The sequence below is a fragment of the Cucurbita moschata genome, unplaced genomic scaffold, assembly GCF_002738365.1.
Source record: "Cucurbita moschata cultivar Rifu unplaced genomic scaffold, Cmos_1.0 Cmo_Scf00015, whole genome shotgun sequence".
Taxonomy (NCBI): domain Eukaryota; kingdom Viridiplantae; phylum Streptophyta; class Magnoliopsida; order Cucurbitales; family Cucurbitaceae; genus Cucurbita; species Cucurbita moschata.
In genome coordinates this window covers 4,532,713-4,555,691 of record NW_019268531.1, presented here as the reverse complement: position 1 = coordinate 4,555,691, position 22,979 = coordinate 4,532,713, and the positions used below count along the sequence as shown (strand labels likewise).

General features: G+C 36.2%; 3 protein-coding genes across 4 annotated transcripts; 1 reads left to right on the top strand and 2 right to left on the bottom strand.

Annotated features, from left to right (window-relative positions):
* Window positions 1-428: 428 nt before the first annotated feature.
* LOC111453683 (BTB/POZ and MATH domain-containing protein 4-like) lies at window positions 429-4,531 on the bottom strand. 2 transcript variants are annotated; one of them, XM_023094877.1, is made up of 4 exons: window positions 3,950-4,531; window positions 2,147-2,492; window positions 1,746-2,025; window positions 429-826 (listed from the first exon to the last, which is right to left on the bottom strand). In XM_023094877.1, the coding sequence occupies exons 1-4, from the start codon at window positions 4,333-4,335 to the stop codon at window positions 624-626; spliced, it is 1,215 nt and encodes a 404-aa protein (XP_022950645.1). In that variant the 5' UTR covers window positions 4,336-4,531; the 3' UTR covers window positions 429-623. The 2 variants fall into 2 exon arrangements, with proteins under 2 accessions (XP_022950645.1, XP_022950646.1); XM_023094878.1 differs by having other exon boundaries at window positions 735-837.
* Window positions 4,532-5,557: 1,026 nt separating this feature from the next.
* On the bottom strand, window positions 5,558-13,072 carry LOC111453832. The gene is made up of 10 exons (XM_023095092.1): window positions 12,867-13,072; window positions 11,993-12,194; window positions 11,576-11,739; window positions 11,348-11,493; window positions 9,954-10,016; window positions 9,776-9,868; window positions 8,854-9,015; window positions 8,504-8,595; window positions 6,422-6,585; window positions 5,558-6,301 (listed from the first exon to the last, which is right to left on the bottom strand). The coding sequence occupies exons 1-10, from the start codon at window positions 12,961-12,963 to the stop codon at window positions 6,000-6,002; spliced, it is 1,485 nt and encodes a 494-aa protein (XP_022950860.1). The 5' UTR covers window positions 12,964-13,072; the 3' UTR covers window positions 5,558-5,999.
* A 2,496-nt stretch (window positions 13,073-15,568) lies between these two features.
* On the top strand, window positions 15,569-22,827 carry LOC111453811 (probable zinc metalloprotease EGY1, chloroplastic). The gene is made up of 10 exons (XM_023095053.1): window positions 15,569-16,226; window positions 16,436-16,900; window positions 17,144-17,284; window positions 19,448-19,549; window positions 19,725-19,936; window positions 21,120-21,170; window positions 21,258-21,327; window positions 22,157-22,225; window positions 22,358-22,408; window positions 22,525-22,827. The coding sequence occupies exons 1-10, from the start codon at window positions 15,867-15,869 to the stop codon at window positions 22,681-22,683; spliced, it is 1,680 nt and encodes a 559-aa protein (XP_022950821.1). The 5' UTR covers window positions 15,569-15,866; the 3' UTR covers window positions 22,684-22,827.
* Window positions 22,828-22,979: the final 152 nt, after the last annotated feature.

The following is a 22,979-nucleotide window of genomic DNA, read 5'->3' as shown; positions in this document are numbered from 1 at the left end:
TCCACATCAAGGGTGATTTGTTCTCCTCCCCAACCAATGTGGGACGTCACAAAGATATTATCCTTTTTAGATTTTTCCTCATGGACCTTCCCTCTATGTTCACTGCTAGTGACAAGTTTCCACACTTTTATAAATAAGGTTGTGTGGTGGGTCCATATAACCCACAGGTCTCAAGACTGATGGTATCAGAGCTAGACACCGAACGATGTGTCAGCAAGAAAGCTGAACCCCGAAGGGGTGTGGATACTAGGCGGTGTGCCAATAAAGACATTGGTCCCTGAAGGAGATGGATTGGAGAGTCCTACATCGATTAGAGATCCCACATCGATCGGGGAGGAGAACGAAGCATTCTTTATAAGGGTATGAAAACCTCTCCCGAGTAGTCACGTTTTAAAAACAAGCAAAATTCCATTACAAAGGTCATGACATCTTGGCAAAGCAATTTCATCAAACCACAACTACCAATTTCCTGATTCCACATACAACAGATAGTTCATGTCATAGATGTTATTATACAAGTCACAATAGTAACTTACCAAGTATGTGTGTTAGCCTTCTCACCTGGGTTTCGGTATGCAGGCGTCACCGCCATCTGAATGCTGCATCCACGGGCTTCGACTCCTTTATCCATTTTTCCATGTCTGTTGCCTCACACTCCTGTCATTTGTATCCCCGCCGTCGGAGAATTGAGCCCACACGCTACGACTTTGTCCTCCTCCGCTAAGCTCCTCCTCGTCCTCACACCCAGCAACAGTCTTCAAAAGCTCTGACTGCAGCAATGGACAGTGTTCTTTGAGAAACTCAAACCCATTAGATTGCATTACAGCTGCATCAAACCTTTGGACAATCAGACATTATGAATAAAGAGAAGTTGTCAACATTCAAGATAAAGAGAAAAGATATCTTCAAATAATGCACATCATGGTGTACGTGCGCACGACCAGAAGAGTATCCACTCATCATAGTGTATGTGTGCACGACCCGAACAGTATCCACTCATCATAGTGTACATGTACATGACCAGAACAGTATCCATTCATCATAGTGTATGTGTGCACAACCAGAACAGTATCCACTCATCTTAACAAAAAGAATACAGCCCTATCTCAAGCTCGAGGACTAACCCCCCCCCCCGCAAGCCTTCCTCCTGGAGTACGTAAAATGGACTGTGGCAGATAATATTTCTTTTCGGAAAATAGTTTATCCACAAGTCAGACTCTTAGCATGAAAAAAAAATCCTGATTTCATGAGATTCTTGAACTCTGAAGTGAAAATAAAATAGTAACCTGTGGTTTAAGGGCCAAAATTTAGGCAGACAACACTGCATCATCAATTCAAATCCTAGATTATTAGCGACTTCAAGACGGTAGAAAAACACAAACAATAATAAGCGTGGATACATCCACCACCAAGCAAACATCGATAGCATTTATTGAAGAAGATGCACACCAACAATCACGAAGTATCTTCGACCAATTGTAAGGTGTCAAGGAGAAAAAACGGCCCGGCACACTGGCGCAGTCCTAAGCAGAAAAGTAAAATGTCGCCCAAGTCACCTAAAAGACAAATATTCAGCAGGATAATTCACAGAAACAAATGCTCAACAGACGTGCACAAATTTCAACTAAGAAAGATTACCGGAAAGCATAATGTTATAATTCTACTCCATGTTATGGCATATGCATAGCTGCTGAAATTGATCCATAGAATGCTAATTCTTCAATGAGAGTCGGCCAAACACATACCAACAAGATTTTCAGCAGTAAATTTTAGGCAAACAGACTTCAAATCAGCAGCGTGATAGAGGTCAGCAAGGGCCAGAATATGGGATACAGAGGAGACAGATATGTCCTTGCAAAGTACAGATTCACACATCGATCTAAGTCTGGGTAAATCATATTTATCAGCAGCAGCTAATAATTTTGCAGGTAATGAATCAGGTAAAGATGGAACTGAAGACGAGCTTGCTTCTAAGAACTCATCATCTTCTGGGAGAGTATCCCTATAAATGAAATGTAGCAGAGCCTGCACAGATGAAATGCAAGAAACTGTCACCAGACGAGAATAAGCACACTGGACATGCTACAAATCCAGCCAATTACATATTGGAAGTGGCAAAAGTAATAGCTTTTTTTAGAGAATTCACCTTAAAAACCCTAGGTTCCATTTCTGTTATATGAATTTCATCATTATCTTCTTCAATCATGTTGACAAAATCGTTTTCAAAAACAGGAGAGCGAGCGACCAGTACTAGCTTGTGAGCATGAAATTTTTCCCCTGACACATTGAAAGTGACATCTGAACCCTCCTCATTTTCCAGTAATGTGCCAAAATGAGCTCCAATATCAGATTCAGGGACATGGATGGAGTGTAGTCTTGAACTGTCTATTCCAGATACAACAACACCAACAGTGCAATTTATTTTCAAGCAATCGTCCTTAAGGAAAACCGATGTTTCAAGTGAAGTCCTTCGGAAGAAACGCTTATAGCCCCTAAGACCAAAGGAAATAATACAATAATTATTAATAATAACTACAAAAACCATAAAACGAGCTTGCATACAATCCATTTGGTGAAAGAAAAAAGTGAAAAGTAATCCTTTTCACAATCACATACTTTCTAATGTATTTATGCCAGTTCAATCTTTGATTTCAGACCAAGTTACAAAGATCATGTACTTCATCATATATCCAATAGCAAGAAGATGGTTATCAAGAAGAAAGGCGCAAAAGAAATTCATGTAGAAAATTAAATATTAGTTAATTCACTTGTTTTAAAATGCTCCAACGGATTGAATATGAAAACGAAAAAAGCTAACGGTAGTTCATATGTTAGGATTCACCACCCTTACTATCAAGTTGTCACCAGTCACCATAATATTAGGTCCCCAAGCATGCTTAACTACAGGGTTTAGATGGAACTGGTGCACTAGAGCTAGTATGGTTGCATCCACTCCCCAATCAAGATTTTCTTCAAATATATGCTTAACTTTCAAGCCACATTATCAAAGGAAAAGATGGAATTGCACAATTGAAAAGTTTCTCATTCTTCGTAGCAAAAGCCTCCAAAGATATATCTAGTACGACAAATAGGGATGCTAGACAAAGACAAAAGTCGAGCAATCAAGTTGATTAGGCTTCAGAAATTATAAAATGAAACGCATGCTCTGACTGAATCCGACCCCACTCATGACTTATCCCAGAGGGAAATGCCACCAATGCAAGAGCCAGAGCAGGCGGTGTCTCCGCCCTCCAAAACAGTGACGTTGACTATTGAAACCCTGCAGACATTGATCCAGGCTGCCGTGACAAATCAAGGAGGGAGGGGAAATGGAGATAACTCCTCGAAGTACTTGAGGAATTTTTGCAAGTATGACCTGTTTGTGTTTGAAGGAAAGTCCACTGATCCAAGCATAGCTGAAGCTTGACCAGGGAATCGAAGGAGGGAGGGGAGATGGAGATAACTCCAGTATGACCAAGGAATCGAAGTACCTGAGGGATTTTTGCAAGTTTCATTAATTCAATTAAAATTTTCTTTTCTTGTTTGGAGGGAAAAAAAGTAGTTTCTTGTTTGATAGACAATTTAGCACACAGCCTGCAGGGTATGCAATAAAGCAAATCCCATGGGTACCTCATTAATTATCCCATATGTTCATCACTGTGATTCGACAACTACAGTAAGTGTCGAAATAATAAGAGTGGTTTAAGAAACCACCTTGCTGTTTAGCTATCAATATTGAGCTAAAAGGAAGAAAAATATTCCTTATCCATATATTCCCAATTTGAAAATCTAAGGCATCCATATTCATAATTGCTAAGCATCCTCTAAACATGTCAAAATGAATGGCAATTGATCAAACATCATGCAACTAATCGTTACCCACGGTTCTAAATTCATTCATTGACAACAAAAAGGAGAAAACTCAAACATTAAGAAGCATAATTCTTACCACATGCTACCTCTGTACTTGAGCGTGTAAGGCCCACTCTCGAGCGATCGATCGAAATGACTATGCACCTTGTGCTTTCCTTCACCACTCTGGTCCACCAAAGTGAGCTCAAACAAGGCACGCACATCAGTGCCCTCGCTGGCCAAGGCAATGAACACTGACACATAAGCTGAACTATCCTCCGGATTCTTCCCGTCAGGATAGAAGTATATAGCCCACTGATAACCTCCGACGGTAAAAGTCTCGCTAGCAATATGCTTTCCCACGCCGATACCCTTAGCGAGAGAATAACCCTTGATCACAAAGTTATGTGAGGCATTAATAGTTTCAGTAACAGACCGAGAGCTCGTCGGAGAAACTAAGGGGCTGTTGTTGGGCGAGTACATCTTGTTATGGCTGCAGAAACGAGATGATCATGGGATTCAACGCGGAATTAAAACCCTAGGCCGAGAATACGAACCTGAAAAGGAGAGAGGGTGCGAAGGGGATGGAATTGTGAAGCTTCTGCCGGAGATTTTACAGAGAGAATGAAACGAAGATTTGGGGGAGAAGGATTTTGAGTTTTTATTCAATGGAAAATCAGTAATCGCTATCTTTCCCACTTCTAATATTTTTTATTATAAATATACGATCATTTCCTAAATTATCTAATTACATTAAAAAAAAATAGTATTTTTCTAAATTAATATAAAATTTAAATATTTTTAAATAATATCTTCTATTAATTGGTTTCAAAAATATTTATTTAAAAAATATTCTTAAAACTTTAAAATCTTTCATTAATATGTTTCAAAATTTAAAAATTTTAAAAATATCCTTTTCTTTAATATATTCATTAATATACTTCAAAATTTAAAAATTTTAAAAATATCCTTTTCTTTAATATCATGTTTAAAAAATAACATAAAATTTTAAGATTAAATTAACCCTCTTAATATTTATTAAAAAAGAAATAAAAAAGATAAAAATTTTAAAAATACCCTTTTCTTTGATATCATGTTTAAAAAATAACCATTAAATTTTAAGAGTAAATTAACATTTTTAATATTTATTAAAAAGAAATAAAAAAGATTATTATAATATGTCTATTTTAATTTTGGTAGATCATCTCTAAACTTTTTAAATTTTTATCCCTAAAAGTTAAGATATTAATTTTACATAAGAACTTTTTAAATTGTTAAAAGTGTGTATAAATTTTTAAAATTTTAAGGATATTAATGAAACTTTTGAAAATTTTGATATTTTTAGACACCATAAATAAAAAAGTATAATTCTAAAATCTATATTATTAAAAGTTTAGAAAAATTCTTTAAAAAAAAAAATTAAAGGTATTATTGAAACTAAAGAATATATATCAATTATATCCCACAAACATCAAAATTAATTACAAATTACTAAATTTAATATCTATTCGAAGTACAAAATTATAATTGAGCAATTAAATGAACATTTGAATGGAAATATTGAGACAATAATATAACAACAAAAATTATATTTTGATCAATTCTTTGTTCTTCATTCACCCTTGAATTGAGCTTTAAAACTTCTTCCCTTAGCTTCACATATAAGTTCATGTAAAAAGTTCAAATGTCTCCACAAGATAATGTGCTTGAAATTTTAGACACTTAAATGATAGATACTATAAAACAACGATGATTACAATTGGAATATTCTTGAGAGAAAAAAAGACACAAGGCATGTAAGTTCAATCTCCATGACTAAAAAAATGGCATAACATCAGCTGTGTAGAGGTGCCCAACGGTCCTAGTGTCGGGTGGTCGTGGTAACATCTTGGATTGACTCAATTCCATGTTGCCCAATTCAACAAACACGATGAATAAATCATTCGACACGACACGGTATGTGATACCGGTGAAGTGTCGGGCCAAGTTTGCCTAATCTATGAGACATTTCTTCTAGCTGTTCGATTTGTGGTTCGAAAATTTGCCAAACTCAGCTCATCTCAACCTGCACAATCAAATTTCCCTAGAACCTAATAGTCTAGATGATTCTACTTATCCTTGTTAGCAGCAGATACAGATACTTAGTCTTACCAGTTTAGAAAGCTGAACCTACTGCCACTGCCAACAACATCCTCATTGGTTGAATCAGATTCACTTCCAACAGTTTCATCTGAACTATCATCACTTGGGAGAAGTTGAATCCTATCTGCATGCTCCATGATCCAATCTGTGAATTCAGGGGTTGATGCCAACTCGGACAATGCTTGTTGGGTCGAATGTCTAGTGAAATCATTCCAGGCTTTCTTTGTGAACTTCTTTCGATTATGGGTCTTATGGAAGGTTGAGTAGTAGTCCCGATCTTGCATCCCGGAGGACGGTGAGATCGCCCCTGCAAGTAACACATCAAGCAATGAAAATGGTAAGAGGCAGAACAAACCAGGAATAGGAATGGCAGTCAAAATGTACAAAAGCAGAAGCAATAGAGCAAACGGCCAACAGAAAACAGTACCTTTAACAGGAAAACTCGACCAAGCTGGGGTGTGGTTATCAGAAACTCTCCATTTCCGGTCTTGAGGGTATGATCGGCCAGCGAATTCAGGATGAATCTGCTCCCTAACAATTTGCTTATTCTGCCGGTGCCAAGGGCCACCAGATCCAGAATATGATTGATTCCTAACAAAAATAGAACAATTTTAGAAGTCTGATGGTCTGATCAGTATCTTATATATATCAGAAACCACATCCAGCACACAAGAAAGAACAGCCTAAGAGGCTAGGTAGAGGGCAACTAATACAAAAGTATGAATAGATAAGGTAAACAGTACCGATGGTAAAAATAGATGAGCTGACTACGCCTTCGCCACTAGCTACTAGATTAAAGCAAGATTCACATACTTGACCGTCTTTTAAGGAGGTAATATGAAGAAGCCACTGTTATGGTTAATGATATGAAACAAGAGACATCAATCATACAATATGTTTCAATGAAGATGTAAAGAAAATGTTGTTGAAATTATCGAAAGATATTTCAATTCATGCCACATTGAAGAAGAATAAAGTTTCATTATTATAAATTTTGGGTGGATTACAATTTAGAGTAATTTAGAATTATTGTATTTTATTAATGTATTTTAAGACTTTTTATTTACCTCAAATTACATTTACATCATGGTTAATTATGGCCATAGGCCATAAAGTTTGAATGTTACAACTCTTGGAATGCTTTCTATAGGTTCATTTTGAGGCTATATAAAGCCATGTATGCTGTATTTGCAAGGAGAGTTGGAAAATGTAGTAAAAAGAGCATTTGTGCTTTCTTTAGCCAATGGCTAAGTTTCTTTGCAATTCTATGTAGTTTAGGTTGCATGTAGAATCATTCAAGCTTGACATAATCAATCTTGCCTGTGGAGTGATTCGAATCTCAAACAAGTGTTCTTGCCTTGAGATATTTGATCAACACGAATCATTCAAGCTAAACATGATCGATCTTGTTTGTGGAGTTTTTGCCTTGGAAATCACTACAAGGGAAGTAAGATTCGGATTACCTTGTTGATGAATATCTCAAGGCAAAAACTCTTGTTTGAGATTCGAATCACTCCACAAGCAAGATCGATCATGTCTAACTTGAATGATTCTTGTTGATCAAATATCTCAGGGCAAGAACACTTGTTTGAGATTCAAATCACTCTACAAACAAGATTGATCATGTCAAGCTTGAATGATTCTTGTTGATCAAATATCTCAAGACAAGAACATTTGTTTGAGATTCGAATCACTCCACAAGCAAGATTGATTATATCAAGCTTGAATGATTCTACATGCAACCTAAACTACGTAGAATTGCAAAGAAATTTAGTCGCACAAATGCTCCCTTTATTATATTTTCCAAGTCTCCTTACAAATACAACATACATGGCTTTATATCGCCTCAAAATGGAACTATTAAAGGCATTCCAAGAGTTGTAACATTTATACTTTATGGCCATAATTAACCATGATATAAATGTAACCTAAAGTAAATAAAGAGTCTTAAAATACATCAATAAAATATAATAACTCTAATTTACTCTAAATTGTCCCTCTAAATTTATAACAATGAAACTTTCTTCTTCGATATGGCATGAATTGAAATATCTTTTGATAATTTCAACAACATTTTCTTCACATCTTCATTGAAATATATTGTATGATTGATGTCTCTTGGTTCATATCAGTTAAGATAAAAAAGAGGTAAAAAGGAGAGATGAAATGTTTTATGTTTCCCAAGATCAATTAAACATACTTATTTTGCATGACTTTTAGGATGATAAATGATCCCCAACCCAACCATAGTAACTTAGAAAAGTTCAATTCAAGAAGAAGATGAAATAGCCCCTTACCAAATGTCCATATCCAACATTTAAACAAGCGAGATCTTCTAATTGTTATATATGAAGCAGAGCATAAAAATGATTAAAATTGCTCCAGAGTGAGAAAATTTGATTGAAAAATATCTGCTTTAAACATGTTAAGGAAGTGGAAAGGTAAGTAATATTGAACTCAGACCGAACCACACCACTTCGGAAAGTAAATAGACGAGCAGATGACTTACATGGTACCACACCGCTTCAGAGAACAGATAAGATAGCAGACGGCCCAACAAAAAACAAAGGCACCAAGTGCTAAAGGAGCATCAGGGGTACTCTGTAAAATAAATGAACCACAGAACAGTTAAACATTTGACTATATTGTTTTTAAAGACTTAAAATACATGACAGTAAAGGAACTTGGAAAAAATTACACCAATCGGAACTGATAAAAATGTCTACAATCTGAACAAAATTTTTGGAAAGGGTAGATCAAGAAGTCAACTTCTAAATGATTCCCCCTCTTTGTTCTTGAAATTCTTAATTCAAAGTTTAAATATGGCACAAATCCGAAGACACAGAAACATTGGCAAACCTGAAAGATAGACGTAGCTCCAATAATACGCATTGCCCATTTTACAAACTGGGCCACACCAACATCAACATTCCCATCCTCCGAGATCACAAACTTCCGGACAATCCAGTAACCCAAGGCAGCTCCAGAAAGAACGATCCCCAGAAGTAAAAAGATGGCAACCTGTAAGCATATGAGAAGGAAGGATTCAGAATTAGCACATAAATCAATAGAAATGGAAAGAAATGCGATTGGAATCATAGGTGCCTGATCTCAGTCCTTAGATTTATGGAAGGTTTTCATTCATTCTTTATTATTATTATCATTTTTTTTTTCTTTTTGTTGCAACTCATTTGGGATTGGGACTCTTTCTTATCCCCTTTTCTTCTTGTAAATTTCATTCATCAATGAAATTGTTTCTTATAAAAAAAAAAATCTTTTGTGTGTTGCCGCATCTCATTCATCTTAGCCCCAGTTCCATTTTTTTTTTCTAACTCATGCATACGATTGAATAGGAAAATAGAGGTCTATCGTTCTTTTTCCTCAACAGAAACGAATAGATGATCCCTCTAAATAAATATAAGTGCCAACACAAGTGTCACATACCTTCTTTGCTACACAATTCTCTAGGTAGGTTCCAAAAGTCACAATATCGTAAGGTAAAAACAGAAACAAGTAAGACTGCATGAAAGAAAAGAAAACTATATGCTTATACATCTGCCTTGGCTCCAAGCCTTTAGGCTGTCCCCTTTCTCTTTTTTTCTTTTTAATTATACCTCCATATGTTACTTAACCCAAAAAATAAAATAAATAAAAACTATAAAAGCTTATACATAAGATGTAACAAACTCCAATATGTTGTAAGTATGCACACTAGAACGTAAAGTTAAGAATCTCATTTGAAATTCGTTAAAGAGTAAAAACAAGAGGAGCTTAGACTTACAGGATTATGCATTTCTTCTTTCAGTCCAAAACTGAGAAGAATCGAATTTACCAATGTTGCAAAGTGGTGGACAAGATACGATCCTGCTCCTAGCTGGAAAAGACGATGAGGCAACTTTCAAGGAATGCTCAACTGAAATAAGTCAATACGAAAATTCTAATTCTAATTTTATACTCACCACCGATCCATAGACAGTGAGATAAAGTACATTCTTCCTTCCAGTTGGCAACAACTTCATTCCCTGCATAATGAACAAATAAGCAAGGGGAAGAAAATATTGTGAGCTTGTAAATAAGATATTAGCATGGAAGGTTCTGGTTCATCAACCATCAAATTGAGAGAGATATGGAATGGCCTCAAATTTTTCATTGCTAAAATCTATGTATACTTGCTTGTGAACTTTGCATTATCCAAATCTTGTAAGGGAAATTGTCCACCATCTATTTCCAGTAATTGCTAATTGTGTGTGGTTATTTATGAAAAATAAATCTTAGCCATGTTGTCTTAGGTCTTAATTCCTCAATCAAATGTTAAACTTCACAAGTATGTTACATAAGTTAATCAGATAAACATCGAACAGCACATCTGAGAACTTGAACAATAACAACTCAAAGGAGAAGATACCAATGCCTAAATTAAACTTGCATGGTTGATCAAATTTATGTATTTAATTTGTAAATTCAGATGAAGGAGGAAGCTAATTGAAGAGGGGCACACTGAATTCATGGAAAACGCACAAACCCACACACAAAGACCATGCCCATGGGAAGACATAATTCGGTTAATAATGAAAACTCCGTAGAAAAGAAATGAAATTGTTAAACAAAGCAGTAGTGGATAAACTATTTCAATATTTTTCCATCATTTTAAACAAAAAGCCCAGAGATTCAAGTGATGAGAAGACTCTCATGCGGAAACCATGAGAAATGGTTCCTTGAAGTAAATGAGAAATCATCAGTAATTACTTGTATCAAAATAAAGATTACACTAAGATTAAACCTTGGATAAATATATTTGCCTTTAATATAAAAAACAAAAAAAAAAAAATTATAATTGCTTTTTAGATAAACGACCATTTTGTAAACATGGTGACCTCATCTGGATTGAGCTAGAAATTTTGTTGTAAACAGAAAAGATGACAAAGAGTTGATAGGTATAATATAACAATTTCATACGTGAAAAATTCATGTTAAAGAAGGTTTCATAATTATAATGACAAATCGCATAGGATTATTAATTCAATTGTAATTTATTCATTATTTAGTTGATAGGATTTGATATAAATGATCAGGTTTAATTTATCAAACGTAAGTGTTAATCATAACCTAAACTAAACCTGAGATAATCCCTAGTTTCTTCCAAGCTTTACGAATCTCGTGATTAAGAATCTATCTAACAAAACATAGGAAAATTAAAAAAATTTAAGCAGAATATTTAATTTTAGCACCAACCCACCTCCAATTCCCATTAAAAAAGAAATTTGCACAAAAAGCCACTAAAACAAACTATCCTCATATACTAGGACTGGGAGTTTGAAAAATTATCGTTTTTTTTATTGTTAATCTTTAGTACCTGAAAAAGAATAATTAACACGACGAGGAAAATTCCGATAGCCATCGAACTGCTGTAGTAAAAAGGAACCCAGCTGCTGACAACAGGAGCAAGCAGCAGCAACATAAATCCCAAAGCTAGACATAATAGTCGCCACTGTTGGAAATCTGCAAGAAATTAGAAAAGAAATTAACATACAAGTAAAGTAATTTAAGACTGAGGAAGCTCAATGGCCAATGTTATACATACCTTCTTCAATAGCAATTGTCACAGGACCACTTAGAGGCGTGACATTAATAACTTTAACATCAATATATCTAACTTCATAAGGAGACATGGTGGAACTCCACAATCCCCTTTGAAAAGTTTTCCACTCTTCATTTTCACACTGACACAATCCAAGTGAATTGTTCCTGCAGAGTTTATGGTGAAAAGTATTAGAAGTGATGTTTTGGAACAGCTTTGGTAGACAAGAAAATGGTTCTAATTTTTTCACTTGTAGTTGCGCTAGTATCCAATGTTTCAAAAAGACTTTGAATCATATCCCTTGAGAGTTGAGACTTGCCCATGAACAGTGCAAATTGTAAGCAGCACCAATACTCGTGTCTTCTTCAGTTTAGAAGAGGCTAGTGAGCAGTGAATATCAGTCTATGGTACTCCACCTACCAGTGAAAACAAACCCCAATTTTGGTATGTTGTCTTTCAGGAATAGCAACAGACGGAACTGCAGTGATCCGAAAAGAACTGGCAAAGCTTCCAAGTTTTAATCTTGAAAGACCAGCAATCCGAACACGATCACATTGTAAATCACTGCCTCCAGAAAGTGAAGACGGAAAGATGTCCTCAGCTGGGTGCTCGAGGTCAATACCTATCAATTGTAAAAAACATAATTGTAGTAAGAAATTAATCGCACAAGGTTGTTACTAACTAATCTGTACTACACAAACGAGATAATGCAAAATCAGAACGTTAAATCAACAAACATATATCAGATACAATATGCACGAAAGAACAATTAAAGGATATATTGTATTACATACGGATCTTGAAAAATTATTATGAAACTCAATTGAAAGTAACAAACACACACACCGAATTTTGAATGGCCATCTTGATGATAAAACCACGCACATTGATACATGTAAAAAAAGGACTTACAATTGACACACTCATAGATCCTGGAACGCGTTTTTCCTCTATTTTTACTCTGACAAAGAACTGCTTACTAGTTACAACCTACAATCGGCTCGAACGAAACAACAAAGCGGAAGAAAACGAACGAATCGAACTGCAAATACAAACCCTGATCCGCAGTCAAATCTCTAAAAACACCATGAATCAATCTGGCATCAATTCAGAATCCCACCTAAAAGGATCAAAAAGCACCCTGACTGCAAATCAAGCTTCCCCCCACACAAACCCAATTGAAAATCCCTCCCTCACGGACTAGAAGATCACGCACAAACATCAAAACCTCGTAAAAAAGTTAAGAAGGATAAAAAAAACAAGCATCGAAATTAGGAAAGGGAAAGAAAGATACTCTTGATGGCGGTGTCGGGGGCTGCATGGAAGACGAGGAACAAAGAAAGGATGGAAAGGAGAAGGAGGGCGATGGAAACGGAGGATGAAGCGGCCATAATCGCTGCAGGAATTGGCTGAACTTGCGTATGGAGGTTCTGCCCAAGAGCGAGAGAATATGGCGGTCTGTGGATTTGAATTCCTTTGGAGCTTCATCTCCATAGTTTGCGACATGAAGCTCCGATTGCGTCCACACCAAGCAGCCGCGTTTCGCCTACGCGGAGGGAGTCAGTGTTTTTGGGCTTGGGCCTCTGCAAAGGTTTGAATTCTGGCCCAAGCCCATATACCTTCGAGTTTGAAAATTTCTAATTTAATCCTTTTAATATTATTTATATTTTATATATATATATATTTTGGTTGGATTTGTATATATTAGTTTCTAAATAAATTTAATTTTACATGTAATAAATATCTCAAATTTTAAAATAAAATTTAATTGTATATAATTTTTTTTTTTGTATTTTATAGATATATAGAAAATTTTAAAATTAAGAAATTAAATTTGAAAAATTAAAAATTATATTAAATCATTATATTAACGAACATGCTCGAATCCACATCATCTAGCTAGTAAATAATTGACGGTAGAATAGCAATAATTAACCAAGATAGCTATTCTTTAAAACTTCGTAAACTATAAGAGACATTATGCTTTTGGACGACTCTTTGATATTTCATATGTAACTCCGTGCAAATAATTTTACGGGTGACTGATAAAGAATTTGAGTTCAGCGTGCATTGACTTTGATAATTGTGAATATTGCTATAATTGAATGTAATTCTCATTCAACAGACATCCTCTCTTACCAATCTCTATCTCTCGTACTCGCTAGGGCTTCAAGATTGTGTATACCTTGGTGTTTTGTTTCAATCAATTGAAAACGAGGAAGATACAAGGTAAAGACCGAAAAAAAAATGTGAGCTCTCCTCTCAACGAATTCTATTGACATGACTTTAATTTGATACCATGTTAGAAATCACGAATCTCCACAATTGTATGATATTGTCTACTTTGAGCATAAGATCTCATAACTTTGCTTTGGGTTTCCCCAAAAGACCTCATGTCAATGGAGATAGTATTCCTCACTTATAAACTCATGATCTTCTACTAAATTAACCAATGTGGGACTCACTTCCAATAATCCTCAACAAGATTTGGAATGAGTAATTCAAATTATTTTCATAACTCAAAGGTTCCAAGAAGTAAATTGGGTAAAGATGAAAATGGAAAAGAAATTCACAAGATGTTGCACGAGCAAATGGTTGGTTGTTTAATATATGCAATAACCACATGACTAAACATCATGTACATCGTGTAAAGTTAATCGATTCATGCAAAGTCTAAGGAGTCTCCCTTGCAAGTCGTGAAAAGAATTATACATTACCCCAAAAGAACGAAGAAAATATCTAATGGACTATATTGATGTTGACTGTGCTAATTGTGTTTACCACTTAGGTTATAATAGTAAAACGTCATAGTAAACAACATATTTACTGTTTAGGTTATAATAGTAAAGCTATATACAACAAATGACATATAAAGTAAATGGTCATATGTAGTAAACAACCGTAAAAAAAAAACTATATAGGGTAAATAGTTATATTATATATGTAGATGACTTCATCTAGTAAAATTATATATGGTAGATAGTTATATGACTGGTAAAACTATATATATATAGTAAACTGATTTCTACTGTTCTTTTTTTTTTTTTTGTTGGTTTATAATTTCTCTCTTCTATATATATATATATATATTTTGTATTTATCTGGATTGAGTATATGTTGTCGTGAGATCCTAACAATAATAACATTAAAGAAAATGTCTGATTGACTATGTATTCATGTTGAGCGAGACCGTTATCTCATTGAGTTTCAAAAAGTAACCAGTAGTGGGTTTATCAACAACTAAAGCATAACTGATAGTAGTAGCAGTAAGCTCTCGATAGACTATATGGCTTAGGCGACTACTTGAGGTAGCGGGAAGAAAGCAAGAAAGTCATACGGCTCTATATTTTAGACAATAGCTCTACCGTAAAAATCAAGGAATCTAGTTACGCATGGGAGGAGTAAGCATATTGATATATGTTTTCACTTCATAAGGAATCTTACAAAGAATGAAATAGTTCAGCTCCAATATTGTAGCTTAGAAGATCAAGTTACTGAGGTTAAAAAGATTACGAGGTCGCCGGAACACGCGCGAGCGCCGGAATTCTCTTACCCGCAACCCACGATCTCTTCCGACACTGAGAGTATATCAAATGTAATCACACTTAGTCGGTCCTCACAACACACACCTTCAAGATAGGGACCACGAGTAACTGAGAGAGATCGAATGGTCGCGTAGTTTTTAGACAAAAGCAAACTGGCGAAGAGAAACCGAACCCCACCTCTTGTTTTAAGATGCCCAACGAAAGGTTTATCTTGTCAGACATAAATGTCGGTGAGACGAAACCTCCTTCAGTCAGGTGTATAAAGGTAGTGCAACACCATGGAAGAGAGGACTAACGAGTCATGGAACACCTTGATGCACTAGAACGAGTGTTGTAGCTTTGCTAGCTAAGAGTTTGAATAAATTAAAGAAATAATTTTTAAAACCAATTAAAAAAAAAAAAGAAAGATATTTTACACGTAATTTTGTCAATCTCTTTCTCTTTGCCGCAAAGAAAAGATATTTCTGATTATGGATTTTTCTCAAATGGATATTCTGATATCTCTTAATCGCAATTTGCAGCAGCGGAACAAGAATTCTATCCATCTCTACTCTGTTATCCTTCCGCCATTGAAGCATCATCGAGCTCAACTCTCCATGTTCTTAGATTGATATGAACCTTGCGTTATCTACTATTTGTTGCTTCAACTCATTTCTCCTACTGCTGCATTGAGCCAAGCACCTTCAAGGAGGCGACGTGTATTCGGCGAAGGAAGCTTCTGTTGGAAGGTTTGTTCGGTTTTTTGTTCAATGGGAACACTTACGAGCTGTAGTTTTAGTATCGGAGCCGCGAATTTCAAATTTCGGTCGAGTTTTAGGAGCTGTACTGCGAGGGAGGGAATCGGGTTATTGGGGTTTAGGAGGTTGAAGAATTCATGTTTCTTGTGCGGGAAAAGGTCGAAGAGGGGAAGGCTTTTGGTTTCTGATGGAGATTTTGGTAGGTTTGTGTGTTTTAGTTCAGATAATGAAGGCCATAACGAAGGCGACAGAGAGGATGATTCGCCCAAGGAGTCGAATGCCGTGACGGCGACGGTATCAGCTGAAGAGGTTGAAGAGAGGCGTGGCGGCGAGGTTGATTCTGAGAAGACTCCTCCATCGATTTCTTCAAGGGTATAAATTGTTGATCGTTTTTCTTTCATTTTGTTGATGAACTTCAATGAAAATTGGCTGCATTCTTATAGCTGAATGTCATTGTGGCATCATAATAACTATTGTACTGCTTTCAACTTAGAATGTCGTCTTTGATCTAGCTCAAGAGAACTTTAAGATGCATTTCTAAGAGCTGAATCTGTTAATTTGTGATTTATTTCCTGTTTCAGTCATCGAATTTGTCTCCAATTGGACCAGCTTACAACAACTTTCAGGTTGATTCTTTTAAACTGATGGAACTTCTTGGACCAGAGAAGGTTGATCCTTCTGATGTAAAATTAATAAAGGACAAGCTGTTTGGCTACTCCACTTTCTGGGTAACCAAAGAAGAAGCGTTTGGAGATCTTGGGGAGGGCATTCTTTTCCTTGGGAATTTAAGGGGTAAAAGAGAAGAGGTATTCTCCAAACTCCAAAGTCAGCTCATTGAAGTCACGGGCGATAAGTACAACCTTTTTATGGTGGAGGAACCAAATTCAGAAGGTCCAGATCCACGCGGTGGTCCACGTGTTAGTTTTGGTTTGTTGCGGAAAGAGGTCTCAGAACCCGGTCCAACAACACTTTGGCAATATGTTATTGCGTTGTTGTTGTTTCTTTTAACTATTGGCTCCTCCGTGGAGCTAGGAATTGCATCTCAGGTAGTTACTTATAGAACTTTCGTGATCAGATAGACTGAAGAATAAACTTGATTTGATGAATTGACAAAATGATAGCTAAAGATGCATGGAATATGTGTTTTTATGCTGTGCCAGCTTGTGTGTAACTTTTCTACATGCGTTTCGTTACTTCATTGCGTATATGTATATCCTTAATGGTTCTAGCCATTCTTTAATTGTCACTTTTGAAGTAAATAGTTTACTGTATCGTATTGACTTGGACAGATCAATCGCCTTCCTCCAGAGGTAGTGAAGTACTTTACAGATCCCAATGCTGTCGAACCACCAGATATGGAGCTGCTAGTTCCATTTGTAGATTCTGCTCTGCCTCTAGCATATGGTGTGTTGGGGGTTTTGTTGTTTCATGTGAGTGAAATCTTCTAGTTTCCATCTTTCTTAGTTGAAGCATTCACAAAATTGTTTATTTTTTCTTTTGCTTTCAACACACGAAAAGCACGGGGATTGTGATAACCGTCTCTTTACCTCTTCATTGTCAGATAAGAGACTAAATTTTCAGACTGCATTCTTGACCATTAAAATTTTTAGTTTACATCTTTAAATTTCCCCTGTTCAGCAACTTTCTTATAAGCCCTTTACTCTCTGGTTGTATACCTTCTGCACAGTTCTCTAGAAACATGTGGAAGACGAGGATTAGAATTGTTTTTGAGGGGGAAATTACTGAGGATATTGTTAATTTACTTGTAAGCTCAAAAGCTTAAGTGGATGGATTACGGTAAATTTAGAATTTTTATTAATACTTTATCACTCCTCCTCACTTGTGGACTTGAAAATTTGTAGAAGATCAAACCAGTGAATATCAATATTAATTGGAGAGAAAATGATATCATAAGAGTTTGGTCAATTCCTGCTCTAATATCGTGTTAAATCATCGATCAACATGGGAAAGTGAAGGAATATTTTGTTCACTACTCATTTTTTGGATTTTAGATTATTAGGGAGTTTTTTAATTCCTTACCTTTTCAATGATGTCATGTCACCTGTCATTTGATTTCCTCTGGTACATTCTTTTATTTCAATTTTAATGTCAGAAAACTATCAATCTTCACATTTTACTCTTAATCTAATGTAATTATTGCTTATGCTGATAGATTTTCTCTGAAGTGTTGAATAACACTGAATAGTCCATTGTAGTTATGAACATCCAAGGATATCATTCTATTGAAGGACTTATCTTAAAAGGGACTTGAGGGGGTTTGGTATACAAATACTTTCTAGTGAACTTAGAAACAAAAGGGCCTTTGGCATCTCATGAGAATTAGCACATCAACTGTGGGATTGGCTGGTGAGGGATCCAAGCTATATTCCCACATAGTTATTTTTAGACACTTAGGAGCATTTCGAGGAAAGAGCCCTCTGGAGGAAAGTGGTTGTTGCTTAATATGGAACAAATCATTATGGATCAAGGCCGGGTTCTTACTCCTTGCACACGTCCAAAGGACTGTGGAAGTTCATTGATAAACAAAACGACCTCATCTAGAAATACTGTGGAAGGAAAGTGTGCCAAGGAGACAAATCATCATTCTGGAAGATATATGGACTGGAAGGAATTCTCTTAAAGAATTATACCCAGCCCTGTATGCATTATCTCTTAAGAAAGATGCAACCGTTGCTGACCTTTGAATGTCCAACGAATCATCTTGGAATCTCTTCCCCAGAACATGCTGGAAGAGGGGATTATGGAATGGGTGTCCTTGTCGACACTAATTGAGCCCTTTTCACCTTCTAGAAGTGATGACAAATAGTGCTGGTTATTAAAAAAATGGTGGGGTTCTCTATAAAATCTCTTATGAAAGAATTAGTGGTGGTCAATTCGTGGAAGTTTGCCGGTTTTTACACATATTTGGAGGGGTACCTATCCAAAAAGATTAAGTTCTCTATAAAAGCTCAGTTTTTTGAGTATCAACACTCAAGATGTCCTTAAGAAGAAATCTCCTTGGATTTTTCTGTCTCCATTTTGCTGCCCTATTTGTTTGAACGAATCACAAATCCATATTTTCAGAAACTGTTGGTTTACAAATGAATTTTGGGACTTTATTACCTCTAATTTCTGCAGTAACTTGACTCGCCCAGGTGACATTTTCTCCCTTCTATCTTGTTACTAATGGGTCATCTCTTCAAAGAAGAGATAAAATCTTTGGTTAAACTTCATGAGAGCCTTCTTTTGGGGCCTATGCTTGGAACGAAATGGTCGCATCTTAAACGAGAATAAGCAGGGATAACATCCATTTTAGAATCTATCTCTTTTTTAGCATTTTCTTGGTGCAAACTCTAAAGCAACCTTTTTGTAAATATAGTTTATCTACTCTCCTTCAGTATTGGACTAGCTTCATGTAAATCTATCTTGATAGGTTCTTTTGTACACATTTCACCATATCAATGAAATGGTTTTGTTTCCTGTAAAAAAAAAAAAATGGTTTTGTGCTCTAGGTCAGTTTTGGGGCGTATCTGTATTTGCGCAATCACTTACACATGTAATTTTACATGTCTAACGGAGTCGTTAATTTGCAGGAAGTTGGGCATTTTCTGGCAGCTTTTCCAAAGAAAGTGAAACTCAGCATTCCTTACTTCATTCCTAACATAACTCTTGGCAGTTTCGGTGCAATCACTCAGGTAAACATATTTGCTATCCTTGCACATAAAAACTAGTCACACATGGATGGTAGTTAATAGTTTATTACTTTTTTGAATGCTTCATTCGTATTTGAGGTTTTTACTGTGGTTTAAAGATTTTAATGCTGTATAAGATGCAGTACTGATGCTTATTATTTGCCTTTTGTTTTGATAGTTCAAGTCGATTATTCCTGATCGGAGTACCCAAGTTGACGTATCACTTGCTGGCCCTTTTGCTGGTGCAGCATTGTCGTTTTCCATGTTTGCTGTTGGTCTCCTGCTTTCATCAAATCCAGATGCAGCTGGAGACTTGGTGCAAGTCCCTAGCATGCTGTTTCAAGGTTCTCTGCTCCTTGGACTCATCAGTAGAGCCACTCTTGGTTATGCGTATGTTACTTATTTGCCTCTACAGTTTGTTTATCATAAAATAATAATTTATTAAATCGATAAAAACACAAATTTTCCATCAAAATTTGAATATTTTGTCTATTCAGTACTTGACATTATATTAAAAAGTGTTTCCATTTGGTCTATAGACTTCAAGATTATGGTTCTATCTCTACTGCAAATCTCCGTTAACAGAATTTATTTGCATTAACAATTTTGACATGACATGTTGTTGAGTCTGTCATATCATGCCAACTTAGAGAAGTACTCTCCACAATGGTATGATATTCTCCACTTTGAGCATAAGCTCTCGTGGCTTTGCTTTTGGTTTCCCCAAAAGGCCTCAACCAACGGAGATGTATTCCTTACTTATAAATCCATGATGAACCCCTTAATTAGCCGTTGTGGGACAACTCTTCCAACAATCCTCCCCTCGAACAAAGTACACCATAGAGCCTTCCCTGAGGCCTATGGAGCCCTCGAACAGCTTCCCCTTAATCGAGGCTTGACTTCTTCTCTGGAGCCCTCAAACAAAGTACACCCTTTGTTCAACACCTGAGTCACTTTTAACTACACTTTCGAAGGTTCCAACTTCTTTGTTTGACATTTGAGGATTTTATTGACATGGTTAAGATAAGGGTATGATTCTAATACCATGTTAGGAACCACGACTCTCCACAATGGTATGATATTGTCCACTTTGAGCATAAGCTCTCATGTCTTTGCTTTTAGTTTCCCCAAAAAGCCTCATACCAATAGAGATATATTCCTTACTTATAGACCCATGATCAATCCCTTAATTAGCTGATGTGGGACTCTCTCTTCCATCAATCCTCAAGATATATCAGCTTTGGGTTATTGATGTTAATAGTAGAGGCTAAAAAGAAGTATAATCAAAAGGACGTAATTAGAAGTTGTTGAAAATCAGAGACAAAATTGACTTCAGGATTAAATAGGCTTAAGTGGCTAGAGTTATAGTTTGAACCAAATATAATATTCATAACATTCACAATATGAAGAAAAACTTTAATTGATAGGTCTAATCCCAGTCGTACCATTTGTAGCCTTGTCATGGAGATGTTCGTACGTCAAGTTGTCTGAACATTACTGATACGTCAATAGTTCTCTCCCACTATGTTATTTTACTAATACAAGCTGATATATTTATCTTTTGAACATCCAGGGCCATGCATGCCTCAACTGTTGCAATTCATCCTCTAGTTATTGCCGGCTGGTAAGTCTTACTTCTGGAATATCTTGTTCTCTACCTCAACATCTCCGAACATCCTTAATTTTTATTCTAATTCTCTTTATTCTTCAGGTGTGGTTTGACTACAACAGCCTTTAACATGCTTCCAGTTGGCTGCCTTGATGGTGGAAGAGCGATTCAGGTATACGTGATACGTTTGCTTCAAATTGGAAAAATATTGAAAAATATTATTGGTAACTACCCTTGGAGTAGAAATCCTTTAGAACTTTGGTTAGAAATTGAAACCTAGAATATTGTGGAGGAGACCTAGTATAGAAATTTGGATGGCCAGACGCCACATCTTTCCAAATCCCAATTTCTATCCAAAATTCTAAAAATGTTTATACTCCAGGGTAGTTTTGAAAGGTTTATGAAAGGGCAAAGGGCAATATTGCAACTTTTAAAAGAATAGGGACACTTTTTAAACTTTCTTTTGAGGCTTGTCATAACGCACGTACATGGGATTTTTCTCCATCCCCATATAACAGTCCTTAAAACGCGTCTGCTAGGGAGAGGTTTCCACATCCTTATAAAGAATGCCTCGTTCTTTTCCCCAACCGATGTGGGATCTCACAATCCAAATGGGGAGTTCCTACATCGATTTGAGAAGGGAATGAGTGCCAGAGAGGATGCTGGGTCCTGAAGGGGGGTGGATTGAGAGATCCCACATCGGTTAGGGAGGAGAACGAAACATTCTTTATAAAGGTATTGAAATCTCTCCCTAGCAAACGCGTTTTTAAAACCTTGAGGGGAAGCTCAAAAGGGAAAATCCAAAAAGGACAATATCTGCTAGCGGTGTGCTTGGGCTGTTACACCTCATAACGCTCGAAAGGAAGAGAAGGCTTGAGAGAGAAGAGTACAATAGATTTACATTCTTCTGGGGAAGATATTATGCAAGCTCTTTGATGATATTAATTTTTGCACCAAACATCTCTTCCAATTCTTTGTTCTCATTACTATTGCTTTTGCAGGGTGCTTTTGGAAAAGGTGCCTTAGTTGGGTTTGGTTTGACGACCTACACGCTGCTCGGGTTAGGAGTGGTATGTCAAACTACTGATTTTCTTTTCACGAAATTCAAACTATTAACTTAACATTTTGTCTCAACAAAACAATACCATTTAAGCTCTCTGGATTCCATTTAACTATTTCTCTTCCCCTGCTTCTCTATTAAGCTTGGTGGACCATTATCGCTTCCCTGGGGACTATATGTTCTCATATGCCAGGTATGTCATGTAATGTTATCATCATAGAAGGCACAATAACATTGCAAACCAAAGCCTTCGGAGGCTTGGATTGTTCCCTTTATTTACCGCTATGCCATAATCTTTTTTTTTTCCAGAGGAGTCCCGAAAAGCCATGCTTAAACGACGTTACCGAAGTCGGAACGTGGAGAAAAGCTGCTGTCACATTGGCTGTGTTTCTTGTCGTGTTGACACTCCTACCAGTTTGGGATGAGCTTGCAGAAGAGCTTGGTATAGGTCTTGTAACAACATTTTGACACCAAATTCAAGGGTAAATTCAAGTTTTAGCTGAAATGAGGTAGATTATAGTGTATTTGCTGCCAATTTTATCATTATTTGACATGCATATATATATTTTTTTTCCATTTTCTTCAACTCAATACATACATATTTGATGGTAAGACCCTCCAAACTGAAACTGTTTTTGCTGCTAAATTGGCACATACCCTTCTTGTCCGTAGGATCATCATTAGGGAACACAATTCATGTCTTTTTCTTGTTTGCTGGTTATCCTTCGGCTCGTTCAATTGTGTGTGTGTTTTTTTTTTTTTTT

Excerpts from the sequence above, each read along its gene's own strand:
- LOC111453811 (XM_023095053.1), top strand. The coding sequence starts at position 15,867 with ATGGGAACACTTACGAGCTGTAGTTTTAGTATCGGAGCCGCGAATTTC. Across the intron at positions 16,901-17,143 it reads AGCTAGGAATTGCATCTCAG|ATCAATCGCCTTCCTCCAGA; the intron begins GTAGTTACTTAT and ends TGACTTGGACAG. Across the intron at positions 21,171-21,257 it reads CCTCTAGTTATTGCCGGCTG|GTGTGGTTTGACTACAACAG; the intron begins GTAAGTCTTACT and ends TTTATTCTTCAG.
- LOC111453683 (XM_023094877.1), bottom strand. The coding sequence starts at position 4,335 with ATGTACTCGCCCAACAACAGCCCCTTAGTTTCTCCGACGAGCTCTCGG. Across the intron at positions 2,026-2,146 it reads TGGAACCTAGGGTTTTTAAG|GCTCTGCTACATTTCATTTA; the intron begins GTGAATTCTCTA and ends TCATCTGTGCAG. Across the intron at positions 827-1,745 it reads TACTGCTGAAAATCTTGTTG|CTGTAATGCAATCTAATGGG; the intron begins GTATGTGTTTGG and ends GGTTTGATGCAG.
- LOC111453832 (XM_023095092.1), bottom strand. The coding sequence starts at position 12,963 with ATGGCCGCTTCATCCTCCGTTTCCATCGCCCTCCTTCTCCTTTCCATC. Across the intron at positions 12,195-12,866 it reads CCCCGACACCGCCATCAAGA|GTATTGACCTCGAGCACCCA; the intron begins GTATCTTTCTTT and ends TACAATTGATAG. Across the intron at positions 6,586-8,503 it reads CTGAAGCGGTGTGGTACCAT|GAATCAATCATATTCTGGAT; the intron begins GTAAGTCATCTG and ends TATTTTTGTTAG.